This window comes from Sturnira hondurensis, unplaced genomic scaffold (assembly GCF_014824575.4).
Source record: "Sturnira hondurensis isolate 20B ecotype Veracruz unplaced genomic scaffold, ASM1482457v3 Scaffold0016663, whole genome shotgun sequence".
NCBI lineage: Eukaryota > Metazoa > Chordata > Mammalia > Chiroptera > Phyllostomidae > Sturnira > Sturnira hondurensis.
In genome coordinates, this window is record NW_028089294.1 from 11,511,884 (window position 1) to 11,536,805 (window position 24,922).

Below are 24,922 nucleotides of genomic sequence, written 5' to 3' on the forward strand. Positions count from 1 at the left end.
TAACACACAGGAGCTATTATAAACCAAAGTAAGATTTTTTAAAAACTTGACAAGCTGAAACCATGGACAAAAATGACAGAAGTAAAATTTTAAAGATATAAACGTAAAGTCCTTCAATGAACTTTAAATAATTAAACTACTCAAAAGCAGGAAAAGCACTCAGCAGGCAAAATCAAAGTCTTCTGCTCCGTTACCCATGTGTTAACTACCTTAACAAAACAATAAGGTAGTTTTCGGTTGACACATGAAAACAACACATCCATACTGATCCAAGCAAACACAGGATCCCATCCTTTAGGCAAGAGAGTGACCAACTAACGTGGTGCAGAAACGGGTGCCTGCGGTGTGGGAAAGTCTAGAAACAATATATTATGTGAACAACATACTTGTAATGATTTAGGTGAAAAGAGAGAAATCCAGCAAGCTCGAGAAGGTGGCAGAAGCCAGCTAAATACCTAGCATTTCAGGCAGTGTAGTAGGAAAAATACTGACTTCAGGGTCTATTTCATACAATGTTCAAAGATTTTATTGTGATTCTGTAGTTTCTTTTTTAAAAAATGTGAACACCATAATACCATTTTTGAGTATAAATATAAATCCTTTATTAAGGTATCAGCTTTACTAAGATATCACCTGATCTAAATTCCTTAAATTGAGAGAGGAAAAAAATGTTCCAAATAGAATTAATTCCCTGTTTAAAGATTACAGACATGCCCCCAGATCCAGCTATTCTAATGACAAAAAGATAGCTACTTTGTTTTCAGAACTCTTAATTTCCAGCCACATGATTTCAACACTAACATAATAGAAAACTGTGATATGACAGTGTGAAATCCAAGTAGATATATGGTGAAATCTTTTAAAACTCCCTCTAGCCCCTTCCCCCGCTGCAAGTAAGGTGCTCGGTCCTTCTGAGGAAGTTAAGGCAGCAGCACTGGGGTAAAGGCCTGACTTCATCCAGCAACTGGCACCCCTCCCAGAGGCGCTCACCCAGCACTCGCCCACACCATGGCCTCTGTCTCTGAGCTCGCCTGCATCTACTCAGCCTTTATCCTACATAAAGATGATGTGATGGTGATGGAGGATATGACTGATCCCTCAGTAAAGCAGCTGGTGTAAATGCTGAACCCTTTCTGGCCACACTTGTTTGCAAAGGTTCTGGCCAATGTTAACATTGGGAACCTCGTCTGCAGTGTAGGGGCTGGTGCACCTGCCCCCTCCACCACCACTACCCCAGCTAAGGAGAAGAAAGTGAAAGCGAAAATACAGATTCTGAGGAGTCTGATGATGACATGGGGTTTGGTCTTTTCGACTAAACCTCTTTTGTAACACAGTCAATAAAAAGGTGAACTCTGAAAAAAAACGAAAATCAAAAAACAAAAATAAAAATAAGCCTCCTAGAGAGAATAAAAACGCCTAAACTGCACAAGGATACTTTTCATGTCCTAAACATAAAAAGTACACTATGTTGATTTTATCAACTAACCACATCAATCTCCAAATGTAAAAGAATATCCAACAACTTAGTGTTAAGACAGAAATATTATCTCACATTTTTAGGGATCACGGTATTATAATCTTTTATATTCTATTTAAAATTATTTAAATTCCAAAAACCTTTAATGTATTTTCAAATTATATGAGACGAACATCAAAGCACACAAAAAAATTTCGAATTGGATGCACTTGCAAATTAAGTAATGAATATGTAACACTACAGAAAAATGCATATAGCTGAAATTTTAAACTGGGATTGTTAAAATGATATTGTACATAGCAAAGATTACTGGTTATTGCCCTGGCTTGTGTGACTCAGTGGATTGAGTGCCACCCTGTGAACCAAAAGGTTGCCAGTTCAATTCCCAGTCAGGGCACATGCCTGGGTTTCAGGCCATGTCCCCAGTAGGGGGCATGTGAGAGGCAATCACACACTGAATGTTTCTCTCCCTCTTTTTCTCCCTCCCTCTCCCTCTCTCTAAAAATAAAGAAATAAAACCTTAAAAAAAGATTATTGGTTGTCCACTGATATTTATACTTCTCCTTTTTTAATACTTAAAACAATAAGCCACATTCTTACCAATCTTCTCAGCCTGATACAGTCATACGACTAAATTCTGGCCAAGAGGGTAAACATGAAAAAGGCATATATAAGACAGTGTGTGAAAGAGAATAAAAGGAATGAAGGGGAAAACGGGAGGAGAGAGAGAGAAAAACCCAGGGAAGGAGGGAGAAGAAAAAGGAAGTTGGGAGGGTCACAACACTGCGCTCCGCTGGAGTTCGCCCTCCCATTCCCTAGGACCAGGCTACGAGACTTGGAACAGCTGCGCTGCACCCACAAGGTGGGAGCTAAGCAGCGAGGTGAGCAAAGTCACCCCAACACTAGGTCTGCACTGCTACTGGAAAGAAAACATCTTGTTTGAGCCATTGTATTTTGGGGTCCATGTTACAGTGGTTTAATCTGCACAGCTCACACTTAAATACCACTTCGACAAGCATTAAGTAATTACGCACAGGAAAGATAAATATTTAAATAAAGTTGTGATCAATAAGTTAATTCGTTGTTTTTATAGAGCTTTATTTATGTCCTCAAAGGACAACCTAAGTTCATTTAACAGCTACTGGGTCTGAGAGTATATTAAGTAGAAAACGACATTAATACTTATTCCAACTTACCTCTGTAACAGGTAATTCAAGCTGAACCACATCATCCTGCTTTGAAACTGGAGTTTGCAGAGCGGTGTCTAACAACAAGATTCCATTAAGGTCCTTCCTACACCCTACTGCATAGTCATCCACAAATATAACTTTATCCACGGCAGAAATATACTGACATTTCACCTGTCCACCAGGTTTGGCTGTTAAAAGAACAAAAATTCAATACTTAAGACTTTAAGACCAATAGTCCATTAAACATAAATGGTTACTTGGCAACTAAATACAATATATAATACTGGGCTAGAAAAAAATTGCTCTCAAAAACATTGTAAGAATTAGATTGGAATATATACTGTATATCAGATAAAATTATCATCGTGAAGTTATCAACTTGATAACTATATCGCTGTTACATAAAAAGAGTATCACTGTTCTTAAAAATGAGCAGAAACAGACTTCCAGTCAAGATGGAGGCGTAGGTAGACACAACTCGCCTCCTCACACAACCACAGCAACAGTTACCACTAAACTACAGACCAAATATCACTCAGAATCATCAGAAATCAAGGTGAATGGAAATCCGACAACCACAGAAAGAAAACACATCAATCTGGAAGGGGAGGAGACAGGGAGATGCTGAACAGGCAAGTCCCACACCCAGGGGTGGCAGATAAAAATTCGGGAAAGATGTATCAAAAGCAAGGGGTAACAGTCCCACACCAGTACCCCAGCCCAGGATATCAGTGCCAAGAAAAGAAGCCCCCATAACTTCTGGCTGTAAAAATCAGCAGGATTGGAGGCACTGAAAAGACTACTGGAACCCTGGCAGCTCTTCTTAACCGGCCCTTGCCAAACATACACAGATGAACTCCCTCTGAGCTAGAGCACCAAGGTACAGCTCGAAAGGCCACACTGGCACACAGGGGTTAAGTGTCTGGCATCAAGGCAAGAGCTAAGGGGCAGCTCTCTCCCAGACAGAAAGGTGGGACAGAGGCCACTGTGCCTTCTTTAAGCCCTACCCCACAGAGTCGCAACCAGCAACAGAAGCCATATCTGAGACTCCATCAATCTGGAAAGCACTGCCTACCCTGCCCTGACATTTACCTGAGGCTCCACCCCACCCACCATATGGACACCCCCACCCCCATGCCTCTGGCTAAGCAGCCACAGGCCCAGCACTAGCAGCAACCAGCTTTGGGTCACAGTTTGGCTCTGCCTGGGAACCTTGAAGCCCAGCTCAAGTAGCAGCCATCTGCAAATTGCTTTGTAGCTCACGCTGGGTGGCCCAAGGCAGAACACAGGTAGGGGCTGATCCCGACCTGCACCATCCAAGAAACCTCAGAGCCAGCACACCCAGTGGACAGCTACAGACCACATCAGAGCACCACCCACCCTGCCCCAGCACAGCTGATCCTCCACAGAGCTCGAAGGTTGGTCACAGCCAGTCCCTGCAGCTGACTGGCCTGGGTAAATCCCTTCCATAAAACTGCCAAGAGCAAGCAAGGCCCAACTACAAGAGGAGAGTACCCAGTTTGGGTGATAGGGAAGGCTGTGCCACTGGAGCCTTCAGGCCATGCAATCAAGGCAAGGAGTTATAGTGCGTATACCTAATACAGAGAAACAAACACAGGGAGGCTGCCAAAATGAGGAGACAAAGAATCATGGCCCAAATGAAAGAACAGATCAAAATTCCAGAAAAATAATTAAACAAAATGGAGAGGAGCAATCTACCAGATGCAAAATTCAAAATGTTGATTATAAGGATGCTCAAGAAATTTAGTGATTGGTACAACAGCATTAAAAAAAAGCCAGACAATTCGATTCCCAGTCAGGGCACATGCTTGGGTTGCAGGCCAGTTTCTGGCAGGGGCCAGTTCCCTGCCAGGGATGCACGAAAGGCAACCATACATTGATGTTTCTTTCCTCTCTCCTTCCCTTCCCCTCTAAAAAGATAAATAAATAAAAAATATTTTTTAAAAAGCCAGACAAAAATTAAGAATATAATGGAAATGAACAATCCACAGGGAATCAACAGTACAGTGGATGAAGCCAAGAATCAAATCAGTAATTTGGAACACAAGAAAACAAAAAACAACCAATAAGAGCAAGAGGAAAAAAGAATCCAAAAAACAAAGATAATGTAGGAAGCCTCTGGGACAACTTCAAGCAAACTAACATCCTCATCATAAGAGTGCCAGAAGGAAAAGAGATAGAGCAAGAAATTGTAACTCTATTTGAAAAAATAATGAAAGAAAATTTCCCTGATTCGGTGAAGGAAACAGACATGCAAGTCCAGAAAACATAGAGAGTCCCAAACAAGACTGATGCAAAGAGATCCACTTCAAAACACATCATAATTAAGATGCCAAAGGTTAAAGAGAGAATCTTAAAAGCAGCAAGAGAAAAGCAGAGAGTTACCAACAGGGGAGTTCCCATAAGGCTGTCAGTCAATTTCTCAAAAGAACCTTGGAGGCTAGAAAGGATTGGCAAGACATATTCAAAGTCATGAAAAGTAGGGAGGGACCTACAGCCAAGATTGCTCGACCAAGCAAAGACATCATTTGAAATCAAAGGGCACCCTGGCTAGTGTGACTCAGTGGATTGAGTGCTGGCCTGCAAACCAAAGGGTCACTGGTTCAATTCCCAGCCAGAGAACATGCCTGGGTTGTGGGCCAGGTCCCCAGTAGGGGGCACTCAAGAGGCAACTACGCACTGATGTACTCTCCTTCTCTCCCTCCCTCCCCCTCTCCATAAATAAATAAAAATCTTTAAAAAAACAAAAACAAAAACACCAACTTTAAGCACATGAAGGTCCATAAAAAAAAATCAAGAAACCTTATTAGAGTCTGATTGTGTGATTCAGTAATAAAACATCTTTTCAAACTCTTGTACAATATGGTATCTTAAGTTACACTTTTATTTATACTGCTTGGGTTCACAGTTTTAATAGCACTACTATTCAGCAATCAATACATTTTAATGTTATGAATAACATTAATAAACAATTTATAACCTATACTTAAATTTCCCATGCCTAGCTTTTTAAAAATTAAATTCCATTTTAGCATAAACCAGTTATTTAACAGTAACTTATTTCATTTGCCTTATGAGGTTACAATGAATTTCTCAAAGAAAGGTAAACTATGCTTTGTTATATCTTCAAAAAAAAGTTACCTAAAACTTATTTGGGGTTTTTAAGTAGGGGAAAACATTCTTGTACATACCTTATACTACATACTATCCCTTGTTATAATTTTATATGGAAGATATTTGTAAAAAGACTATTAAACCTACATGGATAAACTAAGAAGATTTTGAAGCCAGAAATTTCAAAAGAAAAAAATCGAATGTCCTTCCATCTACACCAGACACCAGCAAACTTCTTGTGAAAAGAGTAAGATAGTAAATATTTTAAACTTCAAGAGGCACGATCTCTCACAATTACTCAACTCTGGCACTGAACCACAAAAGCAGTCATAACAATATGTAAATAAATGAGTGTAGACATGTTCCAGTAATACTTTAGTTACAAAATCAGGAGAGGGGCTGAAAGTCACAGGAGGTGGTGGCAGACCACAGTTTGCTGACCCGTGATTGACAATGCAGATATTCTTTCTGGGCAGGGGAAACTACCAAAATAGAAGGTTAAAACTTCAAAGCCAGATATAATAAACTGCTGAAAACTAAGAAAACCCTTGAAAACAATGGTGAAAAGCAGGTATTACTTATGAGGAAGTAATAATTACCATAAAAACATTTATCATGAAAAACCATGAGGTTCATTAGGAAGTGGACCATTTTTTTAAATACTGAAAAAAAATCTATAACAAAAATATCCTTCAGAAATGAAGGTGAATTAAAGACATTCTCAGATGGAGGAATATAAAAAAAAAAATTTTGCCAGCAAGGCTGCTCAGAAAGACTGCAAGAGGAAGCTCATCAAATAGAAAGGAAACGATTTTAGAAGTAAACTCAAAGTATCAAGAATGAGGCAAAAGCAACAGAAAAGGTAAATATCTCAGTAAACATAAACAATGATTCTTCACCTTAGTTCTTTAAAATACGTGGTCTCTCCAAAAAAAGTCCAGCCATTGTTAATATAACCAGAATGGTTTGCAGAACACCGATATAAGTTGGCAGACAATGAGAGTGGACTGGAATGTGCATGGGTGAACAATGACAGTTTCACTATACTAGTCAGGAGCAATAGGCGCTGTGGAGTTAGCATGTGTACTGTGTGGCTGTCTCATTCAAAAGGACTGAGTGAGTAGAGGAATGAATCTGCATCAAATTTTGCATTAACCTTGAACATTCCTCCACACAAACTATTCGGATGATTCAGAAGGCCGCAGCTATGGGTAACTAGTGATTAAGCAGCTCTGTCACGACAACGTGCCCGCTCATGCATCGCATGTCCTGCGGAGTTTTTTCACAAATCATCCATGTGTCTCAGTCTACTTTCCTTGGCTGCCAGGTTACACTGATATCATGCAAACTGTTCTCGTCATACTAACAATGATTGGACTTTTTCTTGACAGACCTCGTATATCATTAGTTCATTCCTTTTTATCACTATCCCACAGTATGGATTGGGTACTGCTAAGTACTGGGTTCGCCAAAAAGTTCTTTTAGTTTTTTCCATAAAATAAAAGACACATTTTTCATTTTCACCAATAATGTTACTGGATAACATGATTTGAATATTTTTAGTATGTTGACCATCTCCCATGTGGTATAATGTTGACTGTTCTCAATTAAATGTCTCAATTTGATTGCTATCAACTTCAACTGGTCTACTCATCCACAGAGCATCATCCAGCAAGGAATCTCCAGCACGAAACTTCACTAACCAATTTTTTCAGTTGTGTTTTTACCCTCTTGGAATAGTAAAGCATATATGCCAAAAATGTTGCAGATTATCTTCCACCGATATTAAAATGGCTGCACAAAAATTCACCAATTTGTAAGTTTTTTTTAATGCATGCAGATATATGACAGCTATCACAACACAATCTAACAAAATCGTTTCAAATGAAGTTAAAGACAACTAAGTGCTACTAGAGCCATCTTACCAACTTTGGGCCAACCCAATTCACACACTTAATAGAACTTCAAAATACATAAAGCAAAATTTAACAACTACAACCAGAAGTAGGAATCCATAATTACAGCTGGAGACTTCAACACTCCCGTTTCAGTAACTGATACAATGAGTAGAAAACCGGCAAAGACAGACAGAAACTGGATGCCAACAACCAATGACATTTATAGAATATTCCACCTATGAACAGTATAATACACATTCTTTTGAAGTGCTCACAGAACAATCATCAAGACAGATCATATCCTGGGGTCAGAAAACAGATCTTAACAAAAATAAAAGTAGTGAAATTAAAAGTGTGTTACCGGACCATATAGATTTAAATAGAAATCAGTAACAAAATCGTAAGAGGAAACCTCTAAATACTTGAAATTTAAGAACATATATCTAAAAAATCCATACATCAATCAATAGGTCTCAGGAAATTAAAAAGACATTTAATTGATCAAAAAATGAAAATATAACATCAGAATGTGTCACATCTAACTAAAGCAATGCTTAGAGTGAAGTTTACCAGAATTAAATGCTTATGTGAGCAGAGAAGAACGTCTTGAATCAACAACCCAAGCTTCCTACTTACAGAAACGAGAGCCCTGGACAAGTGGCTCAGTTGGTTAGAGCATTGTCCCGATGCACCAAGACTGCAGGTTCAGAGCACATACAAGTTAACTGATGAATACATAAGTGGAACAACAAACTGATCTTGTTTCTTCAAGAGACTGCTACTGTGCTCTCCCCACTGAATGGTCTTGGCCTCCTTGTCAGAAATCATGTGAGCATATATGTAAGGTTGTGTCCTCCATTCCAGCAGACTATGTCAGTCTATGCCAGTACCACATTGTTTTGACTACTGTAGCACTGTAGTAAGTTTTGAAATAAAGAAGTATGAGTCACACAACTTTGTTCTTTTTCAAGAATGCTTTCTCTATCTGGAGTCCCTTGAGATTCCATATAAATTTTAGGATGTCTTTTTCACTTCTGCAAATAAAGATCATGGGGGGGGGGGGCAGGGCTGGGAATATAAGACAAAAAACTGTACTTGAACAAGAATTAAATAAAAATAATAATAATAAAATAATCAAAACTAAAAAAATAAAGATCATGGGAATTTTAATAGAGATTGTACTGAATCTGTAAATTCCTTTGGGCAGTATTGACTTCTTAATGATACAGTAATACCAAGCACTGGCAAGGTTGTAGAAATCATACATTTCTAATGAAAATGCTTAATACCAAGAACTTTGACAGTTTCTTATGAAGTTAAAAATTATTAATCAAATGGCCCTGTAATCACACTTCTACATATTTACTTACCCTAGATACAAAAAAAAAAAAACCCTCTACATTCAAACAAAAACCTATATAAGATATTTACAGTAGCTCTACTCATAATCACCAAAAACTGATACTATCCAATGTCATTAAAAGAATGACCATGGCCTGTCCTGACTGGTATGGTTCAGTGGGTTAGGCGTCATCCTGCAAACCAAAAGGTCACCAGTTCAATTCCCAGTCAGGTCACATGCCTGGGTTGCAGGCCAGGTTCCTGGTTGGAAAAGGCAGGTGATCTATATTTCTCCCACACACTGATGTTTCTCTACCTCTCTCTCTCTCCCTCCTTTCCCTTCTGTCTCAAGCAAATAAATAAAATCCTTAAAAAAAAAAAAAAAGAAAGAAAGAAACACTAAGCCCTGACCAGTGTGGTTAGGTTGGCTGGACACCATTCCACAAAGCAAAAGATCACCAGTCATATGCCTGGGCTGCAGGTTCAGTCCCCAGTTGGGGCACATACAAGAGGCAACTGATCAATGTTTCCTTCTCACACTGATGTTTTTTTCTTTCCCAACTCTACCTCCCCTCTTTCCCCTCTCTCCAAAAATAAATACAATCTTTAAAAAATTAAAGAGGGACCAGCCAAACAAATGGTGACACAGAATACTACTGCACAATAAAAAGGAATGAACTATTTATACATGCAACAACCTCAGTGAATCCCAAAGGAACTGTGCGAACTGCAAGAAGTCAATATCAAAAAGTGGCCTACCATTCCACTCAAGATGGCAGAGTAGGTAAATGGGGTACTCGCATGCTCCCACAATCACATCAAAGTTACAATTAAACTACGGAACCATCTGTCAGAGCCATTTGAAATGTAGCTCAAAAGAAGTCCTTTAACTCAGGATATAAAGAAGCAGTCACATGGGGACTGGCAAAAGCAGAGATGGGGAACAAGGTGGTCCTACACCAACATGTGCCGGTGGTAAAAAAATTGGGGGTATATCTCTGCTAAGGATGTCCCCCTTAAGGAGTGAGGGGTCCCAACCCCCCTTTAGGCCCCCCATCCCAAGATTCCAGTGCCAGGAAGAGAAGTCCCCATAACTTCTGGCTGTGAAAACCAGCAGGAATGTTGGCTGAGTGAGACAGAGGGCGATGGAGTCTCATGCATTCCTCATAAGGATCAACACATAGACTTAACTCCATTCACTTACTTCGAGCCCCAGTGCTGGGACAGAAACACAAAAGGCACCAGGGACATGCTGCGAGGAACTCTGGGGCAAGAGTTAGAGGGCATCTTTCTAACCCAGAAAAAAGTGCTGGCAGAGGCCATTGTTCTAGCTTTCTGCAAACTGCTCTGTAGTTCACCCCAGGTGGCCCCAGGGAAGGCAGAGGAGAAGCTGACTTTGGCCTGCATCTCCCCAGAGGCCACAGAGCCATCCCACAGGGCGAACAGCTTCAGACCAGGCTGAAGCGCCTCCACAACTGACACACTCAAAGGGTAGATTCACTGGGTACCAGAACCCCACTAAAGGTGTTACCACTGGTATTTAGCTAGAAATGAGTAACAAAGGGAACTAGACATTGAGCTTAATAAAATGTCAAGTATGAGTCTTCTAACTAGCCAGAAGTTCCAGCTTCACACCCTAGGGAATTACTGCACTGCTCCAACAAGGGAAATAACACTTCTCTCTTCCCCCACCCCTGGACCAGATTGTTGGGGGCACAGAAGGAGGAACAAGATCACACAGACCTGTCAGTCTAACTAGGGAGCTAGGACCCATTCAAAGCCGGCGAAAGCCTGGGAAGTTGGTTGGTCATTTTGAAAGTACATGGTCCATTCTGAATCCAAGTTAATAAAAATCCCAGGGAAACCTCGTGCATATGTGTGTGTATGTGTACGCACACCACATCTGCGTGCTCTTTCTCTCTGTCACCCCAGTGACCCATACTTGTATGGTGCCTGCAACTATTCTTTCCATAGTCATGTGGCCAGCAGCCACAGGGACATGCTTCAGGAAGGAGCCTGCATACCGCAGCACAGCAACAGACTACAGCTGGAAAAACAGGCTACGCCAGTTGGATACTGAACTGAACTGAACTGAACTGGACTGGACTGTAATATGGAGCACAAACTCTAGGTACTAGCTTTTGCTTTGGCTTTACTAAAGGCAAGACTGGTCCTTTTCCATGACAAGATGAAAAGAGATAGGACACTGCAGAATCAGGAGGGGAACCCCCTTAATTTTACATCCTCCACAAACCACACCACAGAGCCCCATCCTCCTGTGTGAGTCTCAGGAAATTCTCTTCCTGGCGACACCACAAGAACTCATTTCCCACCAATAACAAAGGGAGTCCTGCTCCATGGGGACAGCTCCTGCACAGCAGATCTCCACTATAGTAGCAGCAAGTCCCCCACCTAATCAGCCTGACGGTGAATCCCTCCAGCCGATGATGTGCCGACAGCAATCAAGGCTCAACTACAACAGTAGGGTGCACATAATCCACACAGGGAGCACGCCCTGAGTGCCCAGCTTGGGTGACCAGGAAGGCTGCACCACTGGGCCCTACAAGAAAGCTACTATACCAGGCCACTCTACCAAGACAGGGGATGTAGCTCTGGCTGGGGTAGCTCAGTGGATTGAGTGCAGGCCTGCAAACCAAAGGATCGCAGTTCGATTCCCAGTCAGGGCACACACCTGGGTTGCAGGCCAGTTCCAGCAGGGGACGCACGAGAGGCAACCACATATAGATATTTCTCTACCTCTCTCCTTCCCTTCCCCTCTAAAGATAAATAAATAAATAAATTTTTAAAAGACAGGAGATGTAGCAGCTCTACCTAACACATAGAAACAAACACAGAAAGGCAGCCAATGTGGGGAGACAAAGAAATATCTCCCAAATGAAAACGGAGAAAAAACTCCAGAAAAAAAGACTTAATAAAATAGAGACAAGCAATCTACCAGATGCAGAGTTCAAACCACTGGTTACAAGGATCCTCACTGAACATAGGGGATGAGCAGATGATCTTAGTGAGAACTTCAACAAAAAAACAGAAAACAGAAAATGGATTTAAAAAAACAAACAAAAAAAAAACAGTCATCAATGAAGAATACAGTAACTAAAATGAAGACTACATTACAGGGAATCAACAGTAAAACAGATGAAGCAGAGAACCAAATCAAGGATTTGGAAGATAAGGAAGCAGAAAACACTCACTGAGAACAGCAAAAAGATAAAAGAAGGAGGACTGCAGAAGCCTCTGGGAAAACTTCAAGTGTACCAACATTTGCATCATGAAGATGCCAGAAGACAGAAAGCAAGGAATTAAAAACCTATTTGAATAAGTAATGACGGAATACTTCCCTAACCTGGTGAAGGAAATAAACATAAAAGTCCAGGAAGCACAGAGTGTTCCAAACAAGATGACCCAAGGAGAACCACACCAAGACACATCATAATTAGAATGCCAAAGATTGAAGATACAGAGAGAATCTTAAAAGCAGCAAGAGAAAAGGAGTTATCTACAAAGGAATTCCCATAAGGATGTCAGCTGTTTTCTCAAAAGAAACCTTGAAGGCAAGAAAGAACTGGCAGGAAGTATTCAAGTGATGAAAGGCAAGGACCTACAACCTAGATTACTTCATCCAGCAAAGCTATCATTCAGAATGAAGAGCAGATAAAGGCCTTCCCAGACAAGAAAAAGTTAAAGGAGTTCACCATCACCAAACCAGTATTACAAAAAATATTAAAGGGCCCTCTTTAGAAGGGAAAAAAAGAACAAAAACATAAATAAAATAGCAATAAATACATTATATATCAATTACTTTAAATGCAAATGAATTAAATGCTCCAATCAAAAAACATAGGGTGGCTGAATAGGAAAAAAAGATAATAAAACCCTTACATGTGCTATCTATAAGAAACTCACTTCATATGGAAAGACACACAGACTGAAAGGAAAGAGATGAAAAAAGGTATTTTATGAAGATGGAAACAACACAAAAAAGGCTGGGTTAGCAATACTTATTATACCCAACAAAACAGACCTTAAAACAAAGGCTATAACACGACACAAAAAAAGGACATAGCAATTCCAGCAATTCTCAGTATTTACCCAAAGAAACTCAACACTAAATTGAAAAGACATATCCACATGTTCACTGCAACATTATTTACAATAACCAAGATATGAAAGTAACCTAAGTGTCCATCAACAGATGAGGATAAAGAAGTGGTATATTATACAATGGAATATGACCCGGTGATAAAAAAAAGAATATATAATCTTGCCATCTGCAACCACATGTGTAGACCTAGAGGGTAGGTCTAATCTGAGTGAAATAAATCAGAGAGAAAGACAAATGCCAGAGATTTTTTTGTATGTGGAATCTAAAACACAAAATAAACAAACAGGCAGGAGAGAAACAGACTCATATATACAGAGAATATTTTGGCAGTTGCCAGATGAAAGAATTTTGAGCAAATGGGTAAAAAATGTTAAGGGATTAAGTACAAATCAGCAGTTACCATGCTGTATTCATTATAGTGAGTATATATATTATTAACTAATATAGTCAATAACACTGCAATAACTATGTATAGTGTCAAATGGGTACTAGATTTATCAGAATATAACTTTGTATTTTAAGTTATATATGCCTAATCATTAGGATGTACACCTGAAACTAATATAATATTATGCATCAACTGTAATTTAAAAACAAAATTATTATTTTTTAAACGTTACATACTGGATGGAGGATTCCACTCATGACATTCTAGAAAAGAGAAAACTAGTAACATGAAGAACAAGTCAAGAACTGCCAAGGGTCAGCGGCTGTGGGAACTACAAAAGGACGCCGCAGGGGAACTTTCTGGGGGATTTGAACTGTTCTGTATTTTACCAGGGCTTGTGTGACTCACTTGGCTGGAGAGTCTGCTGGCAAACAGAAAGGTCGCGGGCTCAGACCCCACCTCCACCCCCCGCAGGGCACATGCCTACGTTTTGATTTGGTCCCTATTCAGGATGAGAGGCAACCAATGGATGTTTTTCTCTCGAATCCATATTTCTCTCCCTCTCTCTTCCCCTCCCTCTCCTTTTCTCTAAAATCAATAAGCATGTCCTCCAGTGAGGATAAAAAAATTTTTTCAGAGGAAGGAAACTATTTTTTAAAATCAGTTTTTTCTAATACCCACTTTAAGAAAGTCAACTCTTTATCAATGCACTATCCATGTGCACTCCTACAAAAGTTGTAAAAGTATCAACAGAACTGATATAAAAGAACTGCAAACTGATGTAATACCTAAAATTTCATTTCTACCAAGATAACATCAGATTTCAATGTTATCTTGAATGCTTAAAATACTAAACAAACATACTATATACAAAGTCAACTGAGGCTGCAAGTTTAATGTTCATGTTTTTTGAAGCTTTTAAAATACAATGAAAATGCCCTGGCTGGTGTGGCTCAGTTGGTTGGAGCATCATTCTGCAATCTAAAGGCTGCAGGTTCCATCCCTGGTCAGGACACATACTGAGTTCTCGTGCTGACTCCCAGGTTGGGTGTGTGCAACCCGACTCCTATACACATGGGGGGGCCCAACCCACGCTCTCACTCGCATCAGTTTCCCTCTCTCTCTTCCTCTCTCACTCTGTCTCTCTCGCTCTCTAAAAAAAAAAGCAATAAAAACAGTGCCCTGAGGATACAAAATAAATAAATATAGAACAACAATTAAAAAAATAAAAATAGTCTTGGCTAGTGTGACTCAAGTGCATTGACCGCTGGCCTGTGTACCAAAAGGTCGCTGACTGGATTCCCAGTCAGGGCACACGCCTGAATTACAGGCCAGGTCCCCAGTTGGGGGTGTGCAAGAGGCAACCACACACTGATATTTCTGTCACACATCGATGTTTCTCTCTTTCTCCCTCCCTCCCTCTCTCCCTGTCTCAATAAATAAATAAATGAATGAATGAATGAATGAATAAATCTTTTTAGTAGCTCTTGAACATAATGACAAAATAAAATGAAAACAAAATACAAAGTAACCAAAAATAAAACCATTTCATAAAAGTTGTTAGCGCACTATATTATTCAATGCTACAATGAGTATCCCTGTGGAACAGATCTTGGTGCAAAGCAAACTAAGTCTGGGAAAGTCAGTGGCTAGGGCCATGAAGAGTAAGAAATGAATAAAATGTAACGCAGGCAGAGCACTATTTGAGAGGTGAACCAACATCTACCTAAGCATCAAAGAGATTCTCTGAAAGATACAGAAGGATTCCTCACATAGCCTACATTGTGACTCAGTCCAAGTCAAATTCCATCCAAATATGATGAAAATTTATCCAGTGGTTTTGCATAGTACAGGAACAGACAGACCAACAGAAACTTCCCCTGGATATCTGCTTTGCTACTGTCTGACATCACGGGGATCTTTCCTCAATCAAATGCCACCTCACAGAGACTTGCCAGACCACAAAGCACCAGTTTACCCACCACCATTTCAACCAGCTCTAATTTCTTAAAGTATTTATCACCCGACATTGTGTGTGTGTGCGTGTGTGCGCGCACACGCCTGTAAAACATCTCTTCCCACTAAACCATGAGCTCTAGGAAAGCAAGGACTTTGTTAACTGCTGTATCGCCACTGCTTGACACAAAATAAATGTTTTTGAATAAATGAATTATTTTCTATAGTTCTAAAGAACTTTCTAATATATTAAAACTAAACTGCAATCTGACAAAATGCAGTATCCTCACATATCTAACATAACATGTGTAACTAAGATGTTAGGCATGAAACTAGTGATCAGGTACAGATCACTCCAGCCATCCCCCGCCTTCTCTAGCCCATTTCTTCCCTCATGTCCTCCTGCCCCCAAGACAAGGTCACTGTCCTAGGCTCTAGCAGCATTTCCGTGGTAAAGTATCAGAGCAGTCAGTGGCTAAAAAAAAACAAACCAAAACTGATTTATAGTAGAAAAGAGAAACTAGAAAGCAACAGAAATTGTTGATACATCCCTTGATACAAACCTGCTCTTAGAAGTACTATTTCATCATATATTCACTAAATACAATTTATAATACAATGAGATAGGTTTCATTAGAAGACAAACTAACTGGAGGTTATTCTTATGAAAACAAAGTTTAAGACAAAATAGTTATTATAATTCAGTCCAAATGAAACCTGTCTCATTCATCCCAGGCATATCAAATAAATGTGCTTGTCGAAGATCCTAGTGAAAGTCTGAACCATTAACCCTAGCTGCACACTAGAACCACCTGGCATGCTTTTAAAAAAGAAAGTATGCCTGGGCTCCACTCCAGAACACTTAAGTCAGACTACTTTGGGCCCAAACAGAGTATTTTTTAAAAGCTCCCCTGATGATTCTAATGAGCAACCAGGGCTGAGAACCACTCCTGCCCTGTGCTAGCTCCACAGTCTTACTTCTCTCTCCACCACTTCATAAATCAAAGTAAAAGCAGGCGAACAAGTCACAAAGATTTAAATTCTTGGTGCCCACAGTAAATCTCAAAGAAGGCATTCCTATCTGCTTCACTCTAACCGTTTTAGCATTTCCTCTAAAAAGTAAGCATAATATTTATCTCCTCTAAAACCCATCTGATTTAACACACTTGAACTAGATCACACTTCTTTTTAGGAGCACGGCGCCTGTCACAAACTGTTTTACAGAGCAACTGCTTTCCTCTTTTCGTTATGTGTTCATCTATTATCTCCTCTCTGTACTTTCTTCTATTTATTATTTCTACCTCTCTTACCTCCTCTTCTATATGCAAGGAGTTTATCTTAACTTTTTTGTATACCTCGCATTTTTTAGGTTCTAGAGTTTACAAAGTATTTCTCCACATATTATCTCATCGGATAATGAAGTAGTCTGTCTGGCAAGAATTACCAGCCCATTTAAAGATGATAAGTCAAAGAAGTGTCTTCCCAAGGGCACCAAAAAAGTATAAGGTCACGAGCAGGAAGATGTACATATTAGAGAGCTAGTTCCCACCCACCTCCCCACTGTTCTTTCATACTACATTATAGAAACTTATTATTGTTTATAGTCTAGCTACAGTACTGACTATACCTACAGCCATATTCCTAAACTCCGAGTACCAAATGTTCAACAACTTGAGTGCAGCTACAACTACAAACTGCCAGTTAAGCAACACGGACACAGTACAACAGCACACAAACATTTCTATCTGCTTCCTCTCACGCTCCCACTGCAAAGACAGTGAAGAAATAAAGAAGGCATTAACCAAGCCTGCAAGGACAAAAAGAACAAGTGAGATGATGGCAACAACATTTTTGAAGTTAGAGGACAGACGAAGACTGTTAACTGGCTTGTTTCCATAAAAATCTCAACACAAAGCCAACCAGAAGGGAGTTGTAGTGTTAACTAATACTAAAAATGTAGCTCCTATCATAATAGAGCCTAGATTTTTTACCTTAAACTGGTAGTTCTTTTACTACTTAAAAATACAGGAGTTCTAGCCCAAGGAAGCCAACTCCAAGCTTCTCAGGCTATCTCATCACTCCTTCCTTCACGGTTTACACTCTAATGCCAAACTTCTTCTAACAAATATTCCCAGCATCATGCCTTTACTCTTACTCATGTACTTCCCGCTATCTGACTTAACTCCTTTTCCTTCAAGTCTCAGCTGAGGGGTCACCTCTTATAGAAAGCTTTCTAAACTTGGGGGAGTAGATTTCAAATTGATCTTATTATCTCAAATAACACTTTATAAACTGAACTATATAATTAAAAGTAACATTTGTTGTGAGCTTTGGTAGGTGGTTCAAGCAGTGTCTACACATATCAGTTTACTTAATCTTTCCAATAACTCAATGAGGTAGGTATTAATTATGAGGTGCAGAGAGAGGTTAAGCATCTTACCTAAGGGCACAGCTACTAAGTGGTGAATCACACACCGGAAATCAGTATGATTCCAGAGCCAACCAACATCCTTAACCACTAGACTAGGCTTTCTCTATAAATCCCGATGCCTTCCAAATGTGTTATTCTCAAGTCTTCGAGCTTCAACCCTGAATTTCCAAATGGCTTCTGGATATCTCTACTTGGATGTTCTTCAAGAATCTCCAAATCAACGCAACTGAAATCACGATCTCCCTCTTGCTCCCAGCCTTTTCCATACCTTCTTGTATAGTAGTTCCCCCTTATACATGAAAACACATTCCAAGACCCCCAGTGGATGCCTGAAAGCAGAAATAGTACCTAACCCTATATGGACTGCTTTTTTCCTAAGCATACATACCTGTGATAAGGTGTAATTTATAAATCAGGCACAGAAAGAAATCAGCAACAGTAACTGATAATAAGATAGAACAATTATAATAATACATTGTAATAGAAGTTATGTGAATGTGGTATCTCAGCAAACTAACATGAATTTCTTTTTCCTTCTTCACAATTTCAGATATATTTGTTCTTATCATAGATCTTTACTATCATATATAGCATTCGATTATTTCTTTCCTTAAGTTGAGAATTTCCACCTTTCCACTTAAAGAAAGCACTTTACAGATTTTCTTTGGTATATCTAAATTGCCAGCATTGCCACTCTTGTGCTCTGGAACCATTATTAAGTAAAATAAGGGTTACTTAACACAAGAGCTGCAATACCATGACAGTGGATCTGATAAACCAGACAGCTACTAAGTAACTAATGGGTGGGTAGCATATACAGCTCCGTCTGTGGGACAAAGGAGAAAAGGAGGAGGGAAAGAAGGAGGTGGACAGCTTGAGATTTCATCACACTCAGAACAGGGCACATTTTAAAACTTGTAAATTCTTTATTTTTGCAACTTTCCATTTAATATTTTCAGATCATAGCTGACTGCATTATGAAGAAACCATGGAAAACACAACCATGGATAAGAGGAACCGCTGTACTGCTTATTCATGTTAATAAACATCATTCCTACTCAAAGTAGGAACCTAAGTACAAATAATTTCACCTTGTCAATCTCTCTCACCCAAACACTCACCAAACTATGTTTTTCCTGCCTCTCAAACTAACTTAATGATGCTCTCATCACTTCTCGCACCTCGGCAATAGCTTCAACTCCTACTAAAAACAAATTTGATCATGTTATAACCTACAGTGGTTCCCTAGCATTCACATGGAGCCCAAACTTCTTAGCAAAACATATTATGATCTAGTCCTTGCCTATCTCTCAGCTTCAACTCTATCCATTCCTATACATAACCTGAACCCCAAGCCCTCTCTCCCCAAAACTTCTGATCCTTGAATTCACTGTGTTTTTTAAAATCAACATGTCTCCGCACAAGCAAGTATAACTACCTTGGCTTAAGATGATTATGCTTCCAACATTCCCTCCCACTATGTCATCCTCCAAAACAGACCCTAAAGGCAACCTTTGGGGAACTTTCTCTATATCCCTCAGGTTGAAGAACCCCCCACCTTTGTATTCATCACAGCATTACATGTATCTATGTTACAGACCTTAGGACATTATTTTTAAACAGTGTACCTACAATCATCACCAAGCACGCATTCAAAGGCCGAAATGTTGCCTTCCTTTGTACCCCCACGGCTAGCACATGGTCGATAAATGTGTGAATAAATGCCAATCAACCAGCTCTTCAAATCACTTGGCTCTTTTAACAATTTCAACTTCAAAATCAATTAACTTACATAGTTTACACTTCTCTGAAGATACAAAAACTATTGCTCTTATAATTACACCTGATTATTAGACTTCAGTCAGCACATCCCCACATAAACAGAAACCCAGAAGAAAATACTGCAATTTCAATAGAATATTTGTAGCAAAAATATCTATTACACTCAGCAAACTTATGAATAGCTACTGCTTTACAAGATTTAAAATATAATAAAATATAAGCACCTACAGAGCACATACTATATATGTCAGACACTGTTTGACATTCTTTAATATATTAACTCATTTTAATTCTCACAGCCACCTTCTGAGGTAGATGCTAATATTATCTTCACTTTACAGACTTACTTACAAGTTGTTTGGCTCCAGCCAAACAAGCTGATCTCATATACTGCCTCTCATTAAAAAGCTTAAAATTATTAAAATACAGACTAGGATAAATTTTCTGCTAGAAAAAAAAAGAACTAGCTTTAAGCATTCAACATAAAAACCAGGGAGATACATGTAAAAGTTTGGAAAACATAGAGGATCTTAAAAATAGCAAATTTTTGCCCTGGCTGGTGTAGCTCAGTGCACTGAGCACAGGCCTGTGAACCAGAGGATCGCGGTTCGATTCCCAGTCAGGGCACATGCCTGGGTTGCAGGCCAGTTCCCTGCAAACCAACTCCCAGCAGGGGATGCACAAAAGGCAACCATACATTCATGTTTCTCTCTCTCTCCTTCCCCTCTAAAGGTAAATAAATAAATAAAATCTAAAAAAAAAAGCTACTGTTTATTTTTTTAAAATAGCAAATTTTTATCTTAAATCCACTCATTAGTTATAGAAAAATGTTTTGGTAAAAAACAGCAAAACTTGGACATAAGATAGGGCATTATGTAGCATTACTAACATCAGTCAACTGAAAGAGCCGATGTACATACTCATAGACCACAAGGAGATTTGCTGCACTAAGTTTTTATAAAGAACTCAGCCCTGGCTGGTGTGGCTAGGTGGACTGAGCACCAGCCTGCAAACCAAATGGCCGCCGGTTCAATTCCCTGTCGGGGCACATCCCTGGGTTGCGGGCCAGGTCCCTGGCTGGGGGCATGGGAGGGGCAACCAGTCCATGCTTCTCTCATACATCAATGTTTCTCTACCACTCTCTTCCTCCTTTCCCAACTCTCTAAAAACAAAACCTTTTTTAAAATTTATTTCTTGAGGACTTGCAAATTAACCTAGTTACTTTTCTATATTCCAAGACTTCTAGGAACAGGCAGCTCTGGGCTTTAAGTCTAAACAAGAAGCTGTCATATCAGACAATCAATCAACCAGGAAGAATTCACTCAATTTGAACTTGGCTGCAACTGGAAGAGAGTACAATGATCTTTTTCTCATTTATGACCACTACACAAACTTCTCAAATCAATTCACATCAAAAACAATGTCTATTTAGGAAAAGAATAAAGGGGCAGACTCATAAAGAAATGTAAAACTGGCCCTGGCTGGTGTGGCTCAGTAGACTGAGTGCCAGTCTGCAAACCAAAGGGTCACCAGTTCAATTCCCAGTCAAGGCACATGCCTGGGTTGCAGGCCAGGTCCCCAGTTAGGGGTGAAAAAGAGGCAACCACACATTGATGTTTCTCTCTCTCTTTCTCCCACCAGCCCCCTCTCTCTAAAAATAAATAAATAAAATCTAAAAAAGAGATAGAAATGTAAAACTGGAGTATTTATCTGAAAACAACGATTGTCTTTGGCATTTCCTCTTTTTCACCATGACAAAGATCTGGAGCACACTTCAGAAACTAAATAGACATGAATTCCTCTTACACATATACCACAATATCCATCTATTAATACACACATGTATATTTCATTTACTTATATACATGTAATACATGAATAGTCCGTATATATACCAGGGGACCCCCCCAAAAAAAAACGGAATTAGCCTCTGGAAGGCGGGCCCCTCGTAACACAGACTTCCCTCACTGCACTAGGTGAGTGTTCTAGGAGCCCATCTGTATCAGAGCACCAGCTGGTGTTGTTGTAAGAGACTCCGTTTGGCTTCAGTGAATTTCTTGATGGGTGACTTTATGAGCACACCTGCCCACACCACAATGCATGTTCAGTAGTTTTTGACCAAAAATGGCAGGACTCCCACGCCCCATCCATGACCCCCATGCCCTACCCTCTTTATTCACCTGATCTTGCCCCCAAACAGTTTTTTTGGTTTCCCCAATGAAAAAGGTCCTCAAAGGGAAACAGTTTTGCCCATGTGGAAGAGATAAAACAAAACATCAGAAGCACTAAAAGGCACCAGAATCAACAAGTTCAAAAACTGTTTGAGCAGTAGAAAAACATCTTAACAGGTACATTGCATCAAATGGAGGGTATTCTGAATATGACTGAAGTTTAAACATATAAAAATAAATACACAACTTTTTATAAATAGATTCCATTTTTAGGTCCCCCATTGTACATAACTGATACTACAACAGACATAACTTCATTCTCATATTTAGCCACTCTAATACACTGAATATTTATCCAAATATAGGTAATATTTGTTACTGACATTTATATTTCCATCAAATTTTGAATGGTATCTATCTATCCGCTGTATATAAATGCTAAATGAGTGAACACTTTTTAAAGTTTACAATGGTGAGGAGTATTAAGCACCTATGAAACTTAAGAAAATTAACATTCACTGTGTACTTTCTACACACACACCCAGAAGTGTTAGGCACTTCAAACTGTTTAGCACTTAATGTGTACAATCACCCTCTAAAATATTAATCTTAATTTACAAATAAGAAAGCTGAAGTCCATAAAGTTTAGGTAGTTAGTGAGCTAAACCGCAAAAATCCGGACTACCTAAAACATAAAGCCCATTCTCTTATCACATGCTCTCAAAAATGCTATAAAAACAAAACACAAGCTATGCTACATTTAGGGGAGGAGATGGGCTATTTCAGGAACAGAAATCACCACTGCCACTTATTATATAAATAAGAAAATAATGAACAAATTAATAATATATTACTCTTACATCTCATCTTACATCAAATACTTAATTCTTACACCAAAGCAAAAACTTTATTCTTACTTTATTCTTACATCAAAGCAAAAACTAGATAATTCTGCAGGGTAGCAAAAGGTGGTAGGTAAATCCAAAAAAACTCTTAAGAAGTTCAAATGTGAAGTTAAGTTCAAAAAATTTAACAGATACAAGTTAAAAAGAATAGTAAGAAGAGTATTTACAGAGATTTACAAGTGACAGGAATGTTTTGAACATTGAACAGACTGTTCTAAGCACTTTGTATGTATTAACACTGAATCTTCATAATGAGTACAATTATCATCCCCATTTTGCAAAAAGGAAAACTGAAACAAAAATGTTAAGTAATTTGCCCTGGCTGGTGTGGCTCGGTGGATTGAGTGCCGGTCTGCAAACCAAAAGGTCGCTAGTTCAATTCCTGGTCAGGGCACATGCCTGGGTTGCGGAATAGGTCCCAGGTTGCAGGGATGCAAAAGGCAATGGGTTGATGTTTCTCTCCCTATCCTTCTCCCTCCCTTCCCCTCTCTCTAAAAGTAAGTAAATAAAATCTTAAAAAAAAAAAAAATCAGAAACTGGGATCTTACTCCAAGCCATCTGACTCCAAAACCAGGCTCCTTCCTAACTGACATGTGAAACCGCAGAAATAAACAGCTGAAGAGGGACATATCTAGTAATATAAACATGGCCATGTGGTGTATGTATATAAGCTATTTTGATTTTTTAAACCCAAAGCCCACAAATAAGCATATGAAAAGATGTTCGACATCATGTTATTAGGGAACTGCAAACTAAAACAATGAGATAGCACTACACACCTCTTCAAATGGCCACAATCCAAAACACTAACAACATCACATGCTAATGAGATGTGAAGCAACAGGAACTCTCATTCATTGTTGCTGGAATGCAAAACAGTAGGGCAGCTTTAGAAGACAGTCCTATAAAACATACGCCTACCATATGATCCAGCAGTCATGCTCCTTGATATTTACAAAAATGAAGTAAAAACTTACTTCCACCCCAAATCCTGCAAACAAATAATTACAGCAGCTTTATTCATAACTGCCACAACCTGGAAGCAACCAAGATGTCTTTCAGTAGGTAAATAGATAAAAAACTGTGGTACACCCAAACAATGGAATATTATTCAGTGCTAAAAAGAAATGAGCTATCGAGCCATGAAAAGAGATGGAGGAAACTCAAGTGCACATTACTAAGTGGAAGCCAAACTGAAAAGGCTACATACTCTATGATGCCAACGATTTAACATTCTAGAAAAGGCAAAACTATGGAGACAGCAAAAAATCAGTGGCTGCCAGAGGAAGGGTGGAGGAAGGGGTGAACAGGAAGAGCATAGGGGGTTTTTAAGACAGTGGAAACTCTTCTGTGTGACATTATACATATTTGTCAGAACCCACAGAATGTACAATACTGAGAGTGAACCCCAATGTAAATTACGGATTTGGGGTGAATAATGATGTGTTAATACAGGTCCACTGATTATAACAAACATACCCCTGGTCTGTGGTGTCAGACACTGATAATGAGGACGGTTGTGTGTGTGTGTGTGTGTGCGCGCGCGCGCGCGCACGCATGGGCTCAAGGGGTATATGGGAACGAACCTGCTTTTTCTCCTCATTTTTACTGTGAACATAAAACTGCACTTTAAAAATCTATTTAAGGGGGAAAAAGCCGGGAAAAGGTGTGTCTATCTACCTGTTAGTATGTAAGAAAGCATCTATTTATCATATTCACTAGTTTATACCAAATAAAAAATATGTACTAGTATTTTGTCTCAGGCATACTGAGGAAGGGATATAAACAAGCAGACAAGCTTTCAGAAAAACAGGCATCACATATTCACAAAAAGCTAAATAAAATGAAACTTAAATAGTTCTGAACAGAAAACATACCACAAATAGTAAGTTGGCAATAGATATTAATAGGACATTATGCACTTAGGGGTCCAGTGGATCTCTTCAGACTTAAAGAATCAGAAATTAGGATCAGCTCTAGAGCTTGAAAAATGGGTGAGATACGTCTAATAATCCAGAGAAAGTTAGTGCACTCCAAGAAAAGACCAAAAGTACTGGAGTTAGAAAAGGAAATTAAATGAGCCAGTTCCACAAAACAGGGAAAAAGACTAGAGAGACTGGAGAGG

At 39.3% G+C, this 24,922-nt stretch overlaps 1 protein-coding gene and 1 pseudogene across 11 annotated transcripts in view; one reads left to right on the forward strand and one right to left on the reverse strand.

The window, feature by feature from the left end:
- Positions 1–24,922, reverse strand: part of BIRC6 (baculoviral IAP repeat containing 6) — a 201,689-nt gene that overhangs the window by 173,326 nt on the left and 3,441 nt on the right. For all 11 annotated transcript variants that reach the window (XR_005069536.1, XM_037066615.1, XM_037066618.1 and 8 more), the window contains exon 2: positions 2,674–2,855. Coding sequence is in view for 10 of the 11 variants with exons in the window: in XM_037066615.1 (XP_036922510.1) it covers positions 2,674–2,855 (182 nt within the window). In the remaining variant the exon portion in view is untranslated. The remainder of the gene's footprint in view (positions 1–2,673; positions 2,856–24,922) is intronic.
- LOC119001287 (60S acidic ribosomal protein P1-like) lies at positions 953–1,389 on the forward strand (annotated as a pseudogene).